At 40.9% G+C, this 15,198-nt stretch overlaps 2 protein-coding genes across 13 annotated transcripts in view; one reads left to right on the forward strand and one right to left on the reverse strand.

The window, feature by feature from the left end:
* Positions 1-6,594, forward strand: part of TEP1 (telomerase associated protein 1) — a 45,557-nt gene extending 38,963 nt beyond the window's left edge. For 2 of the 10 annotated variants that reach the window (XM_086710260.1, XM_086710267.1), the window contains exons 52-55: positions 91-196; positions 302-507; positions 611-715; positions 1,169-1,389. In XM_086710260.1, coding sequence (XP_086566386.1) covers positions 91-196; positions 302-507; positions 611-715; positions 1,169-1,291 — 540 coding nt within the window. In that variant the 3' untranslated portion in view covers positions 1,292-1,389. Of the gene's footprint in view, positions 1-90; positions 197-301; positions 508-579; positions 716-1,168; positions 1,390-2,480; positions 3,676-6,197 lie in introns of those variants that run through there. The other 8 variants (XM_086710264.1, XM_086710261.1, XM_086710265.1 and 5 more) reach the window with 8 other exon arrangements.
* A 26-nt stretch (positions 6,595-6,620) lies between these two features.
* On the reverse strand, positions 6,621-15,185 carry PARP2 (poly(ADP-ribose) polymerase 2). 3 transcript variants are annotated; one of them, XM_086710273.1, is made up of 16 exons: positions 15,046-15,185; positions 13,910-14,071; positions 13,548-13,618; positions 12,901-12,951; positions 12,592-12,688; positions 12,107-12,182; positions 11,373-11,475; positions 10,475-10,634; positions 10,077-10,215; positions 8,705-8,768; positions 8,492-8,626; positions 8,094-8,221; positions 7,840-7,939; positions 7,374-7,472; positions 7,009-7,133; positions 6,621-6,890 (listed from the first exon to the last, which is right to left on the reverse strand). In XM_086710273.1, exons 1-16 carry the CDS (start codon positions 15,074-15,076, stop codon positions 6,731-6,733), a joined length of 1,701 nt encoding a protein of 566 aa, XP_086566399.1. In that variant the 5' UTR covers positions 15,077-15,185; the 3' UTR covers positions 6,621-6,730. The 3 variants fall into 3 exon arrangements, with proteins under 3 accessions (XP_086566399.1, XP_086566398.1, XP_025775815.1); XM_086710272.1 differs by having other exon boundaries at positions 13,557-13,618; positions 15,034-15,184; XM_025920030.2 differs by having other exon boundaries at positions 15,034-15,184.
* Between the last annotated feature and the right edge of the window lie 13 nt (positions 15,186-15,198).

The following is a 15,198-nucleotide window of genomic DNA, read 5'->3' on the forward strand; positions in this document are numbered from 1 at the left end:
GTTCTGAACAGCCCAGAGCTGAAAAGAGTTGCTTTGGCTGGATAGGGTCAAGTGCAAGTAGGCTAAACAAAATGAGCCATCCTTTCACAGAGGCAAAAGGAATCAGGAGAGTTTGAACAGAGCCTGAACTTTGATCTGACCTTGGAGAATCCAAATGGGACCCTAGTGTTAGTAACTCAGGCCAAACCTGAATCTGGTGAGTGTGATGAGTGGACTGAAGGAGTCTGGAGATGCCTTGTGGGGGATGGTAGGTCCTTCAAGGCTGGAAACCTAGCTCTAACCTCTGCCCTTGAAATGGCAGAGTCGTCATATTTGTGTGCCAGTTCTGATGGGATGCTATTGAAACTCGCCAAATGCACCCAGGAAGGAGAATGGGACACAGGTGACATCTGGCAGAAAGAAGCAGAAATGCCTGAAACTCCAACTCCAGGGACAGAGCCATCTATGAATGACAGCATAGATAGCTGGTCACCGCCCCCACAGCTAAAGACGCAGCAGCGTAGAAAGGTGAGTTTGAGGGAAGGATCACAAATAGAGGGAAGGAGGCTCTATGTCTGACAGACTGATGCTTCCTAACAGCTCACCATACCGCTTCTCCTTTCCCTCCAAGATTCACTCGGGCTCTGTCACGGCTCTCCATGTGCTGCCGGGGCTGCTGGTGACAGCCTCAAAGGACAGAGATGTTAAGCTGTGGGAGAGACCCAGTATGCAACTGGTAAGTGCATATATGTGTAAGAAGGGCTAAAGGATGTCACAAGAGAGCAAACTTAGGCAAAGAGTGTGCAAAAGATCAAAAATCTGGTTTCTTCTGTCTTTGCTATGATGTGCAACTGACCTGTTTCCAGATTAAAGGCATTAATGTGAGGGGCACCTGAGTGGCTCAGTCAGTTAGGCATCTGACTTCAGCTCAGGTCATGATCTCACTGTTTGTGAGTTTGAGCCCCACGTCAGGCTCTGTGTTGACAGCTCAGAGCCTGGAGCCTGCTTTGGATTCTGTGTCTTCCTCTCTCTCTGCCCCTACCCTGCTTGTACTCTGTCTCTCTCTCTCTCTCAAAAATAAACATTAAAAAAAAATTTTTTTAAGGCATTAATGTGAGAGATAAACAAGTTAGTAAGGAGACCCTAGGCTTGTAGCCCTTATCTCCCCCTTTTCTGTTCCCCTTTGTAGCTGGGCCTGTTCCAATGCGAAGGGGCTGTGAGCTGCCTGGAACCTTGGCTGGGCCCTAACTCCACCCTGGAGCTCGCAGTGGGAGACACACAGGGAAATGTGTACTTTCTGTCCTGGGAATGAAGGCAGAGACCACCACTGTGCTAGAGATGCAAAGCCTGAAGATACCAGTGGTTACTTTCTTGATTAAATTTTAAAAATAAAGTGTCAGAAAACCTCAAGTGCAGTCTTGCCTATGCTCTGAAGTGGATGTGGACCAAGAATATGGGAGTTCTAATGGTTTTTTTTTTTTTCTGATTTAACATTAATTCTTATTAGAACTGCAAGAAAAAGAACCAAATCTATAGTAGACATTCTTTGAAACGAGGCTTTAGAAATCTTCTATCATTTGCTGACCCCAGGATCCTAAGATACCATTCCTGCCAGTAGGAGGGATGAGTGATGTTGGCCAGCACTTAGTTTGAACAGAGAGCTGAAGACCTCTCACTTAGTCAACAAAGAATAAGAGGGGTGCCTGAGTGGCTCAGTTGGGTAAGCATCTGACTCTTGATTTCAGCTGAGGTCATGATCTCATGGTTCATGAGATCGAGCCCTGTGTCAGGCTCTGCACTGATAATGCGGGGTGTACTTGGGATTCTCTCTCTCTCCCTAAATAAATAAATAAATAAATAAATAAATAAATAAATAAATAAAACATTAAAAAAAACTAAAAGAAGAAAGCATAAGAGAAGGAAGAGTGAGTTGAAAGTGCCCAGTTAGGGCATTTAGAGAGAACATTAGGCTCCACTCATAGAAACGGTGTCTTCTATGCAGAACTACCTACCCAGCTAAGAGATGAAAAGCCAGGGCACTGAAACTATGAGACTTCTGGTTTTCACACCCTCTGACAGAGCAGCAGCAGCCATTTGACTTGTATACATTTGTCAATATAGTAATTTGCATTCTTGGAAGAAATCACAAAAGTGTATCTCTCAAATTGAAGTTCACACAGATTAAAACAAATGAAAAGGTAGAATAATTATACCAATGGACTCACCAGGGACTGTGATCCTTCTAAGCTCTAGAACCTTATTTTCCTGTAATTCTATCTTATGGGAGAGGAAGTTCCCTGAGGCCCTTTCTAAGGGTTAGGGAAAGGTTAAAGATCTATGTCCCAAGAATTCAAGGGCTTGTATATGAGAAGCCAAGATTTTGTCCTGGTTGGTAAGGTTCTCTTAAAGAAATACCACTGCACTCTGACCTAGAAATGAGTTTTGTGGATTTGGGGAGTTGAGGGGTACTGAGTTTTGTTCTCATTTTACCTTGATTCTAGGTTTTACATGCAGAAATCACCTGAGGGACTTTTTCCTTACCTCTACCAATGCCTCATGGTCTCCCTCAGCCAGAGGATAAAGACATAAGAAATGCCATCAGCTGATGTCTTAATCATAGGTCATGCTTCTATCTTTTCTCATGTGCCTCATGCAAGGACTCTAAAAATACTTTCAAGACCACCTCCTCCGTACACCTTGTGACTAGAAGTCCAAATGAAGGTTTTTTGAAATTTATCATTTATAATACTACCTAGAAACGCTAGAGATCCATGGCATGGCATCATCCTAAAAGTTGCTGATTTCAATCTTTGGCCTTTTCCTCCTCTGAAAGCATGGGCCAAGGACAGGAGGAAGCCCTAGATGTCTGTCTTCCATGCATAAAAATTCTACAAAAGCACCCCACCGAAGGCTAGAGGAATGGAGATAAAATTAAAAGGCTAACTTGACCTTTGCTCAATAGACTCAGCCTTGTTGGCCAGGCCTCCTTGAAGGGGTTTTTCTATCTTTTTTATCTTGTAGACGTATGGCAAGGTCAGAGTATAATTGCTATGAGTGACAATAAGAAGAGACTCTAGGTAAAAGTAACTATGTGCCCAAGGGAGTTCAGGTTTTAGTTTAAACATCTTCTGAGTTCTTATCATTAAGAAGAAATTCAGTGTCTCCTAGTATCTGGATGAGTTCCACAATTATAGCCATTGGATTGTGGGATCATAGGACATCAGAGCAGTCTTCTCCTACCCATCCACAAAAACATATTTTTCATATACCAAATTTTTATACGTTTCTACCTATCTATTCACAATCTGTTTTTAAATCGAGAGCAGAGCTCCTTAAAGTTTAGTTTGTAAACTAGTGCCAGTCCACAAATTATTATTATTAGTTTTTGTTTTATTTTTTATATTTGAGAGAGACAGACAGAGAATGAGTGGGGGAGGGGCAGAGAGAGACAGAATCCGAAGCAGGCTCCAGGCTCAGCCCAACACAGGGCTCAAACTCACGAACCATGAGATCATGACCTGAGCTGAAGTCCGGCGCTTAACTGACTGAGCCACCCAGGTGCCCCCCCAGTCTACAAATTATTAGTGGTTCACAGTAGGTACAGAAATTGAGAGTAAGCATTTAGAAATTGTTATAGAAATTTGAACAGTAATCTTATATATCTGACAAATTTAATAATAAAAACTGAAGCTTGTAGTTTGTATGCTTTTGACTTCATTTTCCTAGTTCCTCATTTTTATTAAATTTTATGAAAGTATTGTTCCATGACAGACCAGAAATTAAAACAAAGAAACAAACAATTGGTCCTTCATCACAGAAAGTTTGAGAAACACTATTTAAGAGAAACCCTGTAACCAAGTGGCTAAAAGCATGAACTTGGAAAAAGCCTGAGTTCAAATCTCCATGCCTCCCTTTCCCTGTCTATTAAATAGGAACAATAATGGGACCTACTTCTTGGGGATATTGTAAGAATTAGATGAGTTGCGGTGGGTGAAACATTTGATGTGCTAAGTGTTCAGTAAGTCTAGCTTGACTGTTCTTTTACTGACCCAATAGTGCAAGTATTACCTTGTTACTCTTCCTCAAAAATGTCTTCATTACTGGTATTTATTTAATTGGTCAGATGAAATCTGGGCTAAATTCTTCAGTTTTCAAAAAACTTATATATGTGGAACTGATATTCTTTCAAATACCTTATCTTTCCATCCAGGAAAATGGATGTGTTTTCTGTCAGTTAGGATAGTGAGGTTATGCTATGGTAACAACTCCAGAATATCAACAGCTTAAAATAACAAAGATTTATTTCTTACTCATGCCACAGCAAGGATTCATGAGCGATTCTGCTCTACTTTGCTCACGCTTAACATTTTCAGTGACTGCAAAGGCAGGAAAAAGGAAATGTGGCAAAAACCAACCAGACAAAATCTGTGGGCTCTAAGTCTTCAGTCTAGAAATAAAACACATCACTTCCACTCGTATTTTGTAAATATGAGCAAAGCAAGTCACATAGCCCTACCCACTGTCAAAAGGGAGAGGTATCATCCTATCTCGTACTGGGAGGGAGATCCAGGAACCAGATACACAGTTATACCCCTAAAGAACCTTTTGGCATTTGTTTTTGGCATGGTGTTTTTCCAGTAAAATGGCTCTTAATCCTTTTTTTTTTTTAAATCATTTAAGATTTCCAGAAGAGTATTCCTATATACTTTTCACCAAGCTTCCTCTAACACTAACACCTTACATAGCCACATTTAGATTCCCATTTTCTATAGTCCAGAATACATTGCATTTACTCATCCTGTCTCCTTAGTCTCCGCCAATTGTGAGTTTTTCAGTCTTTCTATAACCTTGACACTTTTGAAGAATACTGGTTCAGTGTTTTGTAGAATGTCTTTCAGTTTGGCTTTGTCTCATGTTTTTTCATGAGTGAACTAAGATTGTGGATTTAAGGGAAGAATAAAAGATATATGTCCTTCTTGTTATATCATATCTGAAGCACATGTTATCAACATGACTTCTTACTGGTGATGTTAATTTTGATCACTTAAAAAAAAATGTTTTTGAGGGGGCGCCTGGGTGGCTTAGTTGGTTAAGTGTCCAACTGGCTCAGGTCATGATCTTGCAGTTCATGAATTCGAGCCGCACATTGGGCTCTGTGCTGTCAGATCAGCCTGGAGCCTGCTTCAGATTCTGTGTCTCCCTCTCTCTCTGCCCCTCCCCCACTCATGGTCTGTCTCTCCCTCTCTCTCAAAAATAAACATTAAAAAAAATTTTTTTTTTAAATTCCTTTCCAGTCTTTGCTGAATGTTTATCATGAAAGGGTGTTGGATTTTGCCAAATGCCTTTTCTGTATCTCATGAGATCGTCATGTGACTTTTGTCCTACCCTGATAGATTTGCATATGTTGAACCAATCTTGCATTCCTTTGATAAATCTCACTTCATCATGGTGTATCATCCTTTTTGTTACTGGTTTAGTCTTGGTAGCATTTTATTGCGCATCTATATTCTTAAGGGAAGTTGATCTATAGTTTTCTTCCCTGGTGATATCTTTATCTGGTTTTGGTTTCATGTTACCTCATAGAATGAGTTGGGAAATACTCTCTTTTACTTTTTGGAGAAGTGTGTAGTCTAGTTTTAATAGCAGCACAGTATTTCAATGAGTGAATATATTTAACTAGGGATCTTTTTTTACATATAACAATGCTACACTGACATCATCTGTACAAACATGCATATCTGGTTTTTAGGTCAAAGGGTATGTACATTTTTTTTTTTTAACGTTTTATTTATTTTTGAGACAGGGAGAGACAGAGCATGAACAGGGGAGGGTCAGAGAGAGGGAGACACAGAATCTGAAATAGGCTCCAGGCTCTGAGCTGTCAGCACAGAGCCTGACGTGGGCCTCGAACTCACGGACGGTGAGATCATGACCTGAGCCGAAGTCGGCTGCTTAACCGACTGAGCCACCCAGGCGCCCCGGGTATGTACATTTTTTGATTGGTAATCTGATCTCTAAAAAGTTACAGGCTACTGTTTTCATTTAAATAACCTTCACTTTTATCTAATGAAGTATGGTTTTGTCTGTGTTTGTGTGTGTCTGTGTTGCATGTGTTTACAAATAATCAGGAAGTCTTTGGATCTGACCTGGACTTTGGTACTTCTTAAATGGAACAGGGTACGTCAAAATTCATTCTATTCTCTCCTTTCCTCCCTGAGATGTATTTAGGCTTAGTGACAAGTCCTCTAAGTGCTTCCAGATTTTTGGACATCTGCTGAATCCTAAGATAAGTGGTGGGAGACCTGGTCTGCAGTTGGTAAATGGGGGAAAAAGTCACGTTAGAAGATTTGGATGGGAACAAGGGAACAATTCGGCCTCTGTTGTCTCTACCCTTCTTGTAAGAATACCCAACAAACTTCAGTTTGCATAAAAATTGAATTAAGTGGGGGAAAAAACATCACTCTCCATTAGCATCGTCAATGCACAGAAGCTATTCTTCTGTGAAGAAACAGGATCCTGAGTAATTTGTAGCTAGCTGTGGGATACATAGAGCAATGGGTACTTTCTGTCCTGAAAATGAAGAAGTACGAATGTGAGAAGAAATAGGTGTTTGGAGAAGTTGAGCCCAAAGAAGCCAATGGTAGATTTGTGCTATTTTTATTACATAAAATATCAGAAAAGTCAAAAGTACAACACTACACATTTTCTTGTTTGAAGATCACATCTTACCCGGGTTATTTACTATTGACATTCACCACAGCTGCAGGAAATTAAACCGTACCTTTAGAAGGTATCGCATGCGGACCTGGTTGGGACTATAGACAATGAATTCATTGTAGTTGAGGGTATAACCCTCTGGATTCAGAATTCCTGTGTCACTTGCTGGTCCTAAGGGTACTGTACTCCCATTCCTGCCAAGTGGAAGAAAGTGTGTCAACATCGGCGTCAGTGTCAAAAGTTGGAACACAGAAAGTAGAGAGTCTTATCTGACCAAAAGGAGTCTTCTGGCCCTCTAGACTGAATACTTACAGCGTGATGAAGGAGGCAGGACTGGGAGCCATCTTGCCCAGTCCCTTGGTGCTATGTTTGCCCTGAAGTAATCTTTCTGCCTCAGGATTGGCCTCTAGTAGCTCATTACACTGACCTAGAGCTACCTGCAAAGCAAAAGATCTTTTAACACCCACATCCTACTGAGAAGTGGATGGCTCTAAGGCCAAACAGAAAATCCCATCAGTACTTTCTTCCCCTACTCCTGCAGAGGAACAGAATGAAAATTGCCCTTGGTCCCCTCTCAGGTTCTCCCAGGTATACCTCCTGGTTCCGGAGTCAAACTGTTCTCTTTGGAAACATAGGAACTCATAACAAACTAGAGATCATAAATATGTTCATCTCACCTCTGATAAAAGCAGCAGTCCAGTATCCTTCACACGAGAAGCAAAGCAGTAATTGGCACTCTTAGAAGACATGTCGGCAAAGTAGATTCCTTTCCCAAACTGAAACATATCAACAGCCATGAAGGTCAGCTGCTTAACTCACTGTGTTAGAAAGGAGGCCTATACCAGTGACCCTATGTTTCCATTATCTTAAACACTATATAGACCCTTCTCCGTTTCTCCTTGCAGTTCTGTTCCAGAGAAGGCAGATGTATTGGTGAGTCTCTGCTTTCTGAGGGGGTAGATGGGATATCTTTAGGAATTTAAAGGAAGAGGGAAAAGGTAAGAAATGTTAGGGTTTTTAGTGAGCTGTTTTAATTCTTGGGAAGAATCCTAATCGAGAAATACAAGAGAAAAAAAAAAGGACTGCGAAAATTATTGTTATCCTTTACCCTGGGCTTCCTTCCAGGATTCAATTTCTACTCACCATGTAACCTGTGATGGGAGCCTCAGGTGGGGCAATTCGAAGCCCATGGCTCAGGATTCCCACCCAGTTAGTAAGTCTGGAACCATGCCACAACAGCATCCTAGGGAAAAGCCATTATTATTATTGCCCTCTATTGCTCTCCAGCAGGGATAGGCCATAAACACAAAAAAGCCATTTTCTGCCATTTTCCAGAAGTCCCATAACCACACTTCAGGCAAGGGAATGTTTTCCCAAACCCAAAGCTAAACTCAGACCTGTTATGAAGGTCCTCTCTGAAGGCTTCTTTTTCACCCTCCTTCTCTACTTCAAAAACATCCAGCAAGGTCATGGTATAGTCCCTGTGTGTGGGAGCATGAGTAGATTGTAGGTACTGGGAAATCACCTGTGAAAAAAAATGAAAGAAATGGCTGATACGGACTGTACAAGAGACCAGACTGAGCTGAAGAACCTTGGGGCTTCTGGTAAAAACTGGCAGACTTCCTGCTCCCTAATGGTCTCACAAGGCAGTGAGAGAGCTGTACTTTCCCCAGTTCCTGGTACACAGAAACTCTGCTCTATGTAAAAGTTTGCTCTTAACCAGAAGCACTCAGAGAACAGTGGGGTTAGGGGGATGGGTCTTAAAGGCAGGAAAATATATGACCGTTTTTCTTACTTTGAACTCATAACTTTCATGGTCTAGAGGGTGCAAGGCACAATGTAGTTTCCTATAGTGCTGGTCCAATGGGTGTTCTGGGCTTTGCAGCTCCATCTTCACAAGCTTAATGGCAATTTCAATGTCTCCCAAAGCCTGGCAAGATGAGATGCAGGATCAATGTGTAGGAACTTGGGAACAGAATTAATGCTTCCCAATCCACACATGTCTCACCTCTAGTAGTTGTACTTTGTCTGATAGCTCTTTTTCTGTCCGGATTAATGGAGGGGTACGGAGTCTAAGAACAGAGATATAATTCATAATCAGTTCTCTGATGTGTGACCGAAGGCACGTGACTGAAAGTAACAGACTAAAGATAGGTCCTTTAGAAAGTAAGTATAAAAAACTGGGGTTTTCCACATGAGGGAGAATCTATATAAAGAGAGGTTCCAAATATATAAATATATAAATATATGAAGAGAGGTTATGTACATAACCTTGATATCTGTATACACTACAAAGTGATCCCAAGTCCAGTTACCATCCCTCACCATACTGTTGACCTCCTTCACCCATTTCGCCCACCCCCAACCACCTTCCTCTGTCTGGTTCTCTGTATCTGTGAATTAGTTTTTGTTTTGTTTTTTTTAGATTCCACATAAGTGAAATCATATGGTATTTGTCTTTCTCTGTTGACTTATTTTGCTTAGCATAACAGTCTCAAGATCCATCCATTCATGTTGTGGCAAATGGCAAGATTTCATTGTTTTTTATGGCTGAGTAGTATTCCATTGTATAAATATACCACATTGTTATCCATTATCTGTCAATAGATACTTAGGTTGTTTCCATATCTTGGCTATTGTAAATAATGCTGCAATGAACACAGGGATGCACATATCTTTTCAAATTGATGTTTTCATACTCTTCAGATAAATATCCAGAGGTGGAATAGCTGGTCCATATAGTAGTTCTATTCTTAGTATTTTGAGGAATCTCCATACTGTTTTCCATAGTGGCTGTGCTAATTTACAATTCTACCAACAGTGTATGAGAATTCCCTTTTCTCCACATCTTCTCCAACACTTGTTATTTCCCGTATTTTTTTAAATAATAGATGAATCTTTATATCAATATCCATAAAGAATAATTTGGATATAGTCCTGTCTAGGAGCAGAAGTAGACCTGTTGACCACTTAGGGTTATTTTTAGGTCACAGAGCTCTAAAAAGCAATGAAAGGAATAAAAACAGAATCGACACCAGAATATAGAATCAACAAAGATAAAATGTATTATACCTACAATCATTTGAATTAGGGAGTTATATGTCTGAAGGTATTTTACTTGTTGGTTAGATAGCTAGACCCATATTCTCTTGGGTAACTTCCATTTGGTCAGAAAATATGGTTGTAATCAGGTCAGGAGTTTGCATTCCAAACTTGTAAGCCGACTAAATAGGCTATCTCTAAATTATTTTGGCTCTGTGTTTATCCAAGATGATCATTTCATTAGAAATGAAAGATTAAAAAAATTATAGTTGCTGCTGAGTGATATAGGGGATATGGTTAGGTAGAAGACCAAAGAGAAGTAACAGCACAGGCTTTACCCAAAGTCATGTGGGATCCTTGTGTAGAATTCATTGCATGCTTCCAGGAGAGCTCGTCCATGCTGGCCAGCCCGAATACAATCCTCAATCTTCTTAAGAGACTGGTAGCCTGCCTTGATTTGTGCCGCTGTCAGCTTCCCTGTAGGCCCAGCCAAAGATCATCAGATCCCACACGTGGAGTCTTACCCTGTAAACTGTATTCACATGCCTACCCAACAAAGACTCTCACCACTCAACTTTCAAAACAGCTTCTCTCCCCTCATACTACCTCTTACCCCAGATCTCCGGTTCTTCATTCATACTATCAGCAAGCTTTAAATCATGAAGGTGACTAAATATTCCATGAAAGGAACTAGGAAATATAGAGAGGGAATGTAGGATAGCATCTGAAGTCCTACCGAGAGGGGCTTTCTTGGTATCATATTTCATTTCTACCATCATCTCTTCCATGGCCTGGACATTACAGATCAACTCTATCAGCTCCTGTACACGGAGATCTAGCTGCGATTCTGGTTTCAAGGGGGATTTAAGAGATTCCTTTTTTGTTTTCTCTTCATTCTACAGCCAAAAAAAAAAGAAAAGAAAAATATGAAAGTATCTATTTTGAGGTCCCTGCAAGGGATGGCTCTACAATATTCCTGGCAGGTGAACATCAATCAGCCTCTGCCAAACCACAGGTTCATTCCATTATTAACCTAGTTAGAGTACTCAGTGTGACTCCTACATCTGCCTCCCATAGTTAAACACTCAGAATAAGTCTAAAAGGCTCTCCTAATATGCTGGTAAGTATGTAAAGACAGCTATTCTGTCTCAGATCTTCTCATCTTAAAATGACTAAGACTTTTACATTTTTCAGATACTGTATGTAACAGTTTTCAGCATCCTGGTTGCAACTCAATTTGTCAAAATTATTATTATTTTCTTTATTGGTATGGTATATACTGGTAGTATATAACCAAAAGTGAAGACAACTTTAAATGCAGTTTCCTCACTGTGACTATGTATTACTCCTCTCTGGATCCATACATTAAACTTCAGGATCTGAGATTTTATAAGAACCATACTAGACAGTAGAGACTAGACAGCATTTTCTATCTTCATTCTATAGTCCCTTTAAGATTACAAAGATCCGTGAAAGTTATCCCTGAGGTAACTGTTATCTTCAGTTAGGTGGTGAACAGCAAGACTCAAGACACCCTGGTCTGTTCTAGTCTAGGACCTGATCTAAGCCATTCTCTTAGACTTCACCTTGGTTAAGAGGAAGCAGTTTTCTCCCCAAATGTGTAGTCAGTTTACCTGTGCATTGGTGGCATAGTCCATTTCTAGCATATCATATTTTCCAGGCACCTTCTTAAACTTCTTACGATCCTCCCAATTGTTTTTTGTTTTGTCAAGGAATCTGTAGAATCCATGATGGTGAGAATATCTTACAAATAAGGGTCTACTAGGAATGGGCTTATAATTGTTTCCTTAGAACATCTCCAAACTATGTCTCCCCCCAACCCCCAAACTTCTTAGAACTCTTTTATACCCAACTTCCCACAAATCTGGACTCTAAATTAGGATCCTGAATAGAAAGAAAAGCTCTGGAGACAAAGGGAACAAAAAAATGGGAAAAAGGGGTCCTTGAGCTTCTTAAAGGCCCCAAATACCACATAAGCCATTGAGATTTTAGACAAAAGATCCCTATCTGCTCCCTGTCTCTGAAAGATTCTCAGAGACTCCAGAAAGCTCTGCATCCACATCATAGTGAAAGAATTTTTAAAACTCTAGCTGCAATATTCTCATCCTACCCACTTGGGTTTCCCAAGTTTCCTAAATTGTTGGTCATGTGCTAATTATATTAGATTCTTCTATTTTTAGTCAATTTCAACATTAGGTGATATAATCACTAACTTAAGGAGGCAGTTTGGTGTTTCAGTCACAGAATGTCACAGTGGAAATACATTAACAGTGAGGCCAAATCACACTTCCTATAAAATTCTTAAAGAAGACACATCCAAGAAGAATAGTATTTTTTTGGTACTCACTTCTTCTGAAAGATTTCCTTGGCTTTGTTGAGGTCCCCTGAACAAGCCACCAAGCTGTGCTGCCCCATTTTCCCCACTGCAAAGTAAATGCCACACATAAGATGGTTTCCTGTCAATCCAAGAAGAGTTCTCTCTCGAAACAAGCCAGCTCTCTAAGGTCTCCCTGCTTAGCATGTGACAAATGGGCAGGAAAGGGAGAAGGAAAGGTGAATGGATCCAGGAAGCTGATCCTGTTGATACTAGTTACCTGCTAACTGCCACAGTCCCTGAGCAGCATTAGCAGACCAACTGCAGGACACTCCCAGCCTCAACAGTCTGCCCTAGGTTTTTCCAATGAGGATGCTTGCTATTCCATTTGCAAGCCCCTCCCAGGTTACAGAGCCTCCATTCTACCAACTGAAACCCAGGGGATCTTTTGGTTACTCACTAAGCCACTTTAGGCTTTCTGAATGACCAATCAGAAGATCCATAATAAAAGTCATTACCCCGGCCCCATCTCATCCAAACACTGAAGTGCCTCTGGGCATCATCTTCTAAGAGCTGAATCAAATAGTACTTGTTGTTGTTGAACTGAAGATTAGTCTATGATGAGAGAAATGTGAACATAAGAGAGAGGTTTACAAATGGAAGCCAATAAACCAATGACTCTTCCTTGGTCACCGGCGGTACCAGTTATTGCTATAAGGAAAAGGCTAATATAAGGGACTTCAGAATTAAAGATCTGGGCATTGGGACACTGTCATCAGTAACTATCAAGAAGAAATTGCCATAAATAGAATGGCTCCTCCCTTTACCTGATTTAGCATGACATCATAGACATCCTTCCCTTCACAGTACACATGGGCCTAGAGAGAGAAGGAAAAAATTGACATCAGTATATTCTCAGCCCTAATGAGATCCTAAGTGACACTAAATTTTCTTCTGCCTCAAGGTGTCATTCTCCAGCACTGCCAACAGCCATCTTCCAAGGAAAGAAATGCCAAAGTATGTTCTTCTCCCCATAACCTGTTATTCCAATAATGAAAACACGTTGCTTTTTTTGTAATTACAGAAAAACAAATGATTCTGACAGTTAAAACCTGCTCCAAAGGAAGCCTTTTTTCTGTATTCTTCACATCCTTTTCACATTTATCAGTAACTCACGCCATACCAGGGCAGTTTCTCATTAGAACAGAGATGGTTCTTCCTTCATAATGGTATAATTTTCTAATTGAGAAAGAGAATGAGGTGTGGGAAGCTGATGACAACCCCAGAAGTTAGAAATACCGATTATTATCCCCAAACTCCACCACTTCCATCTCTTAGCCTTGGAGAAAATTAATCACAAGCAGTATTTGGGAAAGGACTCTTAAAATGAGTCCTAGCAGTGTTCTGGACAAGAATCCAAGTAACAAATGAACAACTGCTTTCTGAGAAACCAATGGGCAGAGGAGTCTCTCACCTTCCCCACCTTGGCTGTGCACTCCGGGTCCACAGGAGCTTTTCCCTTTAACAGCAAAGTCTTCACAGACTCTGCGGAAAGACAGATATGGACTACAGCTACTTATATGAGGATCAAAAATAGCTATCATGTCATAATTAGCTTTGCCCTTCCCAAGTAATCCTGATCTGCCCAGTTCTCAAGCGGTTTAAACTACATGAAACTGAAGATTCCGAGAAAGTAGATGAGTACTACACCCAAAGGATAGAATATTAATTATATCTTCGAGAAAGGAAGAAGAGTTGAAAGAATAAGACATCCCTCACCCGCAGCCTCCCATAGACATTCTTGCTAGCCTCCCTGGCCTACCACTTGAAGCTGACCTTGCTTATCTTCTGTCCTGTCATTATTGGCCTTTCCTTCAGTCACAGGCTCCTTCTTTACCCCCTGCCTTTCACATCTTCGAGTTTTCTTTGCAGGAGGCCAGTCTTCTGTAGCTACGTTGCTATTATTAACTCTTCCAGCTTTGTTTAATGCTACAGAAGCTATGGGCACAAAGAATGGGCAAAGAACCAAAAGAAAGAATGAGTACCCACTGAACACGATCCTACTTTGAAAAAACATCATCTTTTTAAAGAAATGGCTCAAGATGGTTTTGTAAATTTACAAATAATAACTGCATACCACTGTTCTTGATAATAGTCTGAGAAATCACTTCCTAAACTGCTATTCTAGCCAAATAATAAACTAAACTAAACTTAAATTAAATTAAATTAAAATGGAGCCCCACGGGCTCTTGTGAGCTCATAGCCTAAGGCAAGAGTCTCATAGCCTGCTTATCTCTATTTACTCATGCCCCCAAACGTTCTCAACATCTATCCTCAAACTAAGGTGGTATGAGATTGTGGTTAGTAGAGTGCTCTGGAGTTTGTCTCTAGCTTAGAGCCTAGCCCTGTCTCTTCTGGCTGTGAAACCCTGTAGAAGTTATTTCATCTCTTTGTACTTTAGTTGCCCCCACTGTAAAATCCAGAGGATGACAAAAATAGTATATAATTTGTAGGATGGACTTATGCACTTAAAAACATAGTACACAGAGAGTATGATGGCTCATTAGTCCTAAAACCTGAATTTTACTATCTCTGAAACTGGTATGCATCCTACAGTGGATGACATATAAGCAATGAATCACGTTTTAGTTGGAAGCATTTTTCCTTTCTTAGTGATACATAATGATGCACCTTACAATTAATTTTTTTTAACTGGACATTAGGTGTTTAAAATAGTGCTGGCACTGTTAGTTATTAGATGTCTACAAGCAAGCCCTTCTCATAATTCTGTAATACAAAAAGGTCTGAGAACCGAAATTTTAAAAGTTTTACACCTAAACTAGCTTGATAGCTAAGGGCGGGTCAAAGGGCGACGGAAGGGGAGGGGCTAGGGCAGAGGGCACCGTTCCCTTCAGACTCCTCGCCCCTCCAGCATTAGCCCCCTCCAATGTGCTCCGAACCTCGTGCTCTACCGCTGCGAGTCCCCCGCCGCCGGGCCGCCATGAAGCCAGAACTCGGACGTCATCAACCCTCTCCCAGGAATCGCCCGCCTAGAGTCACAAGGCGGGAATACAGCGCGCGTGCGTCCTGGAGAGAAGACGTCTACAAAGGACAGGGGCGGTACA

The sequence above is a fragment of the Puma concolor genome, chromosome B3 (assembly GCF_028749965.1).
Source record: "Puma concolor isolate L17-30 chromosome B3, mPumCon1.1.hap2, whole genome shotgun sequence".
Classification (NCBI taxonomy): Eukaryota; Metazoa; Chordata; class Mammalia; order Carnivora; family Felidae; genus Puma; species Puma concolor.

Bases quoted from the DNA above. Each gene is read 5' to 3' on its own strand.
- PARP2 (XM_025920030.2), bottom strand. From the start codon at position 15,076: ATGGCGGCCCGGCGGCGGGGGACTCGCAGCGGTAGAGCACGAG. The intron at 12,183-12,591 runs GTAATGACTTTT...TTTACTTTGCAG, and splicing joins TTGGATGAGATGGGGCCGGG to TGGGGAAAATGGGGCAGCAC. The intron at 7,473-7,839 runs GTGAGTAGAAAT...GATATGTTTCAG, and splicing joins CTCCCATCACAGGTTACATG to TTTGGGAAAGGAATCTACTT.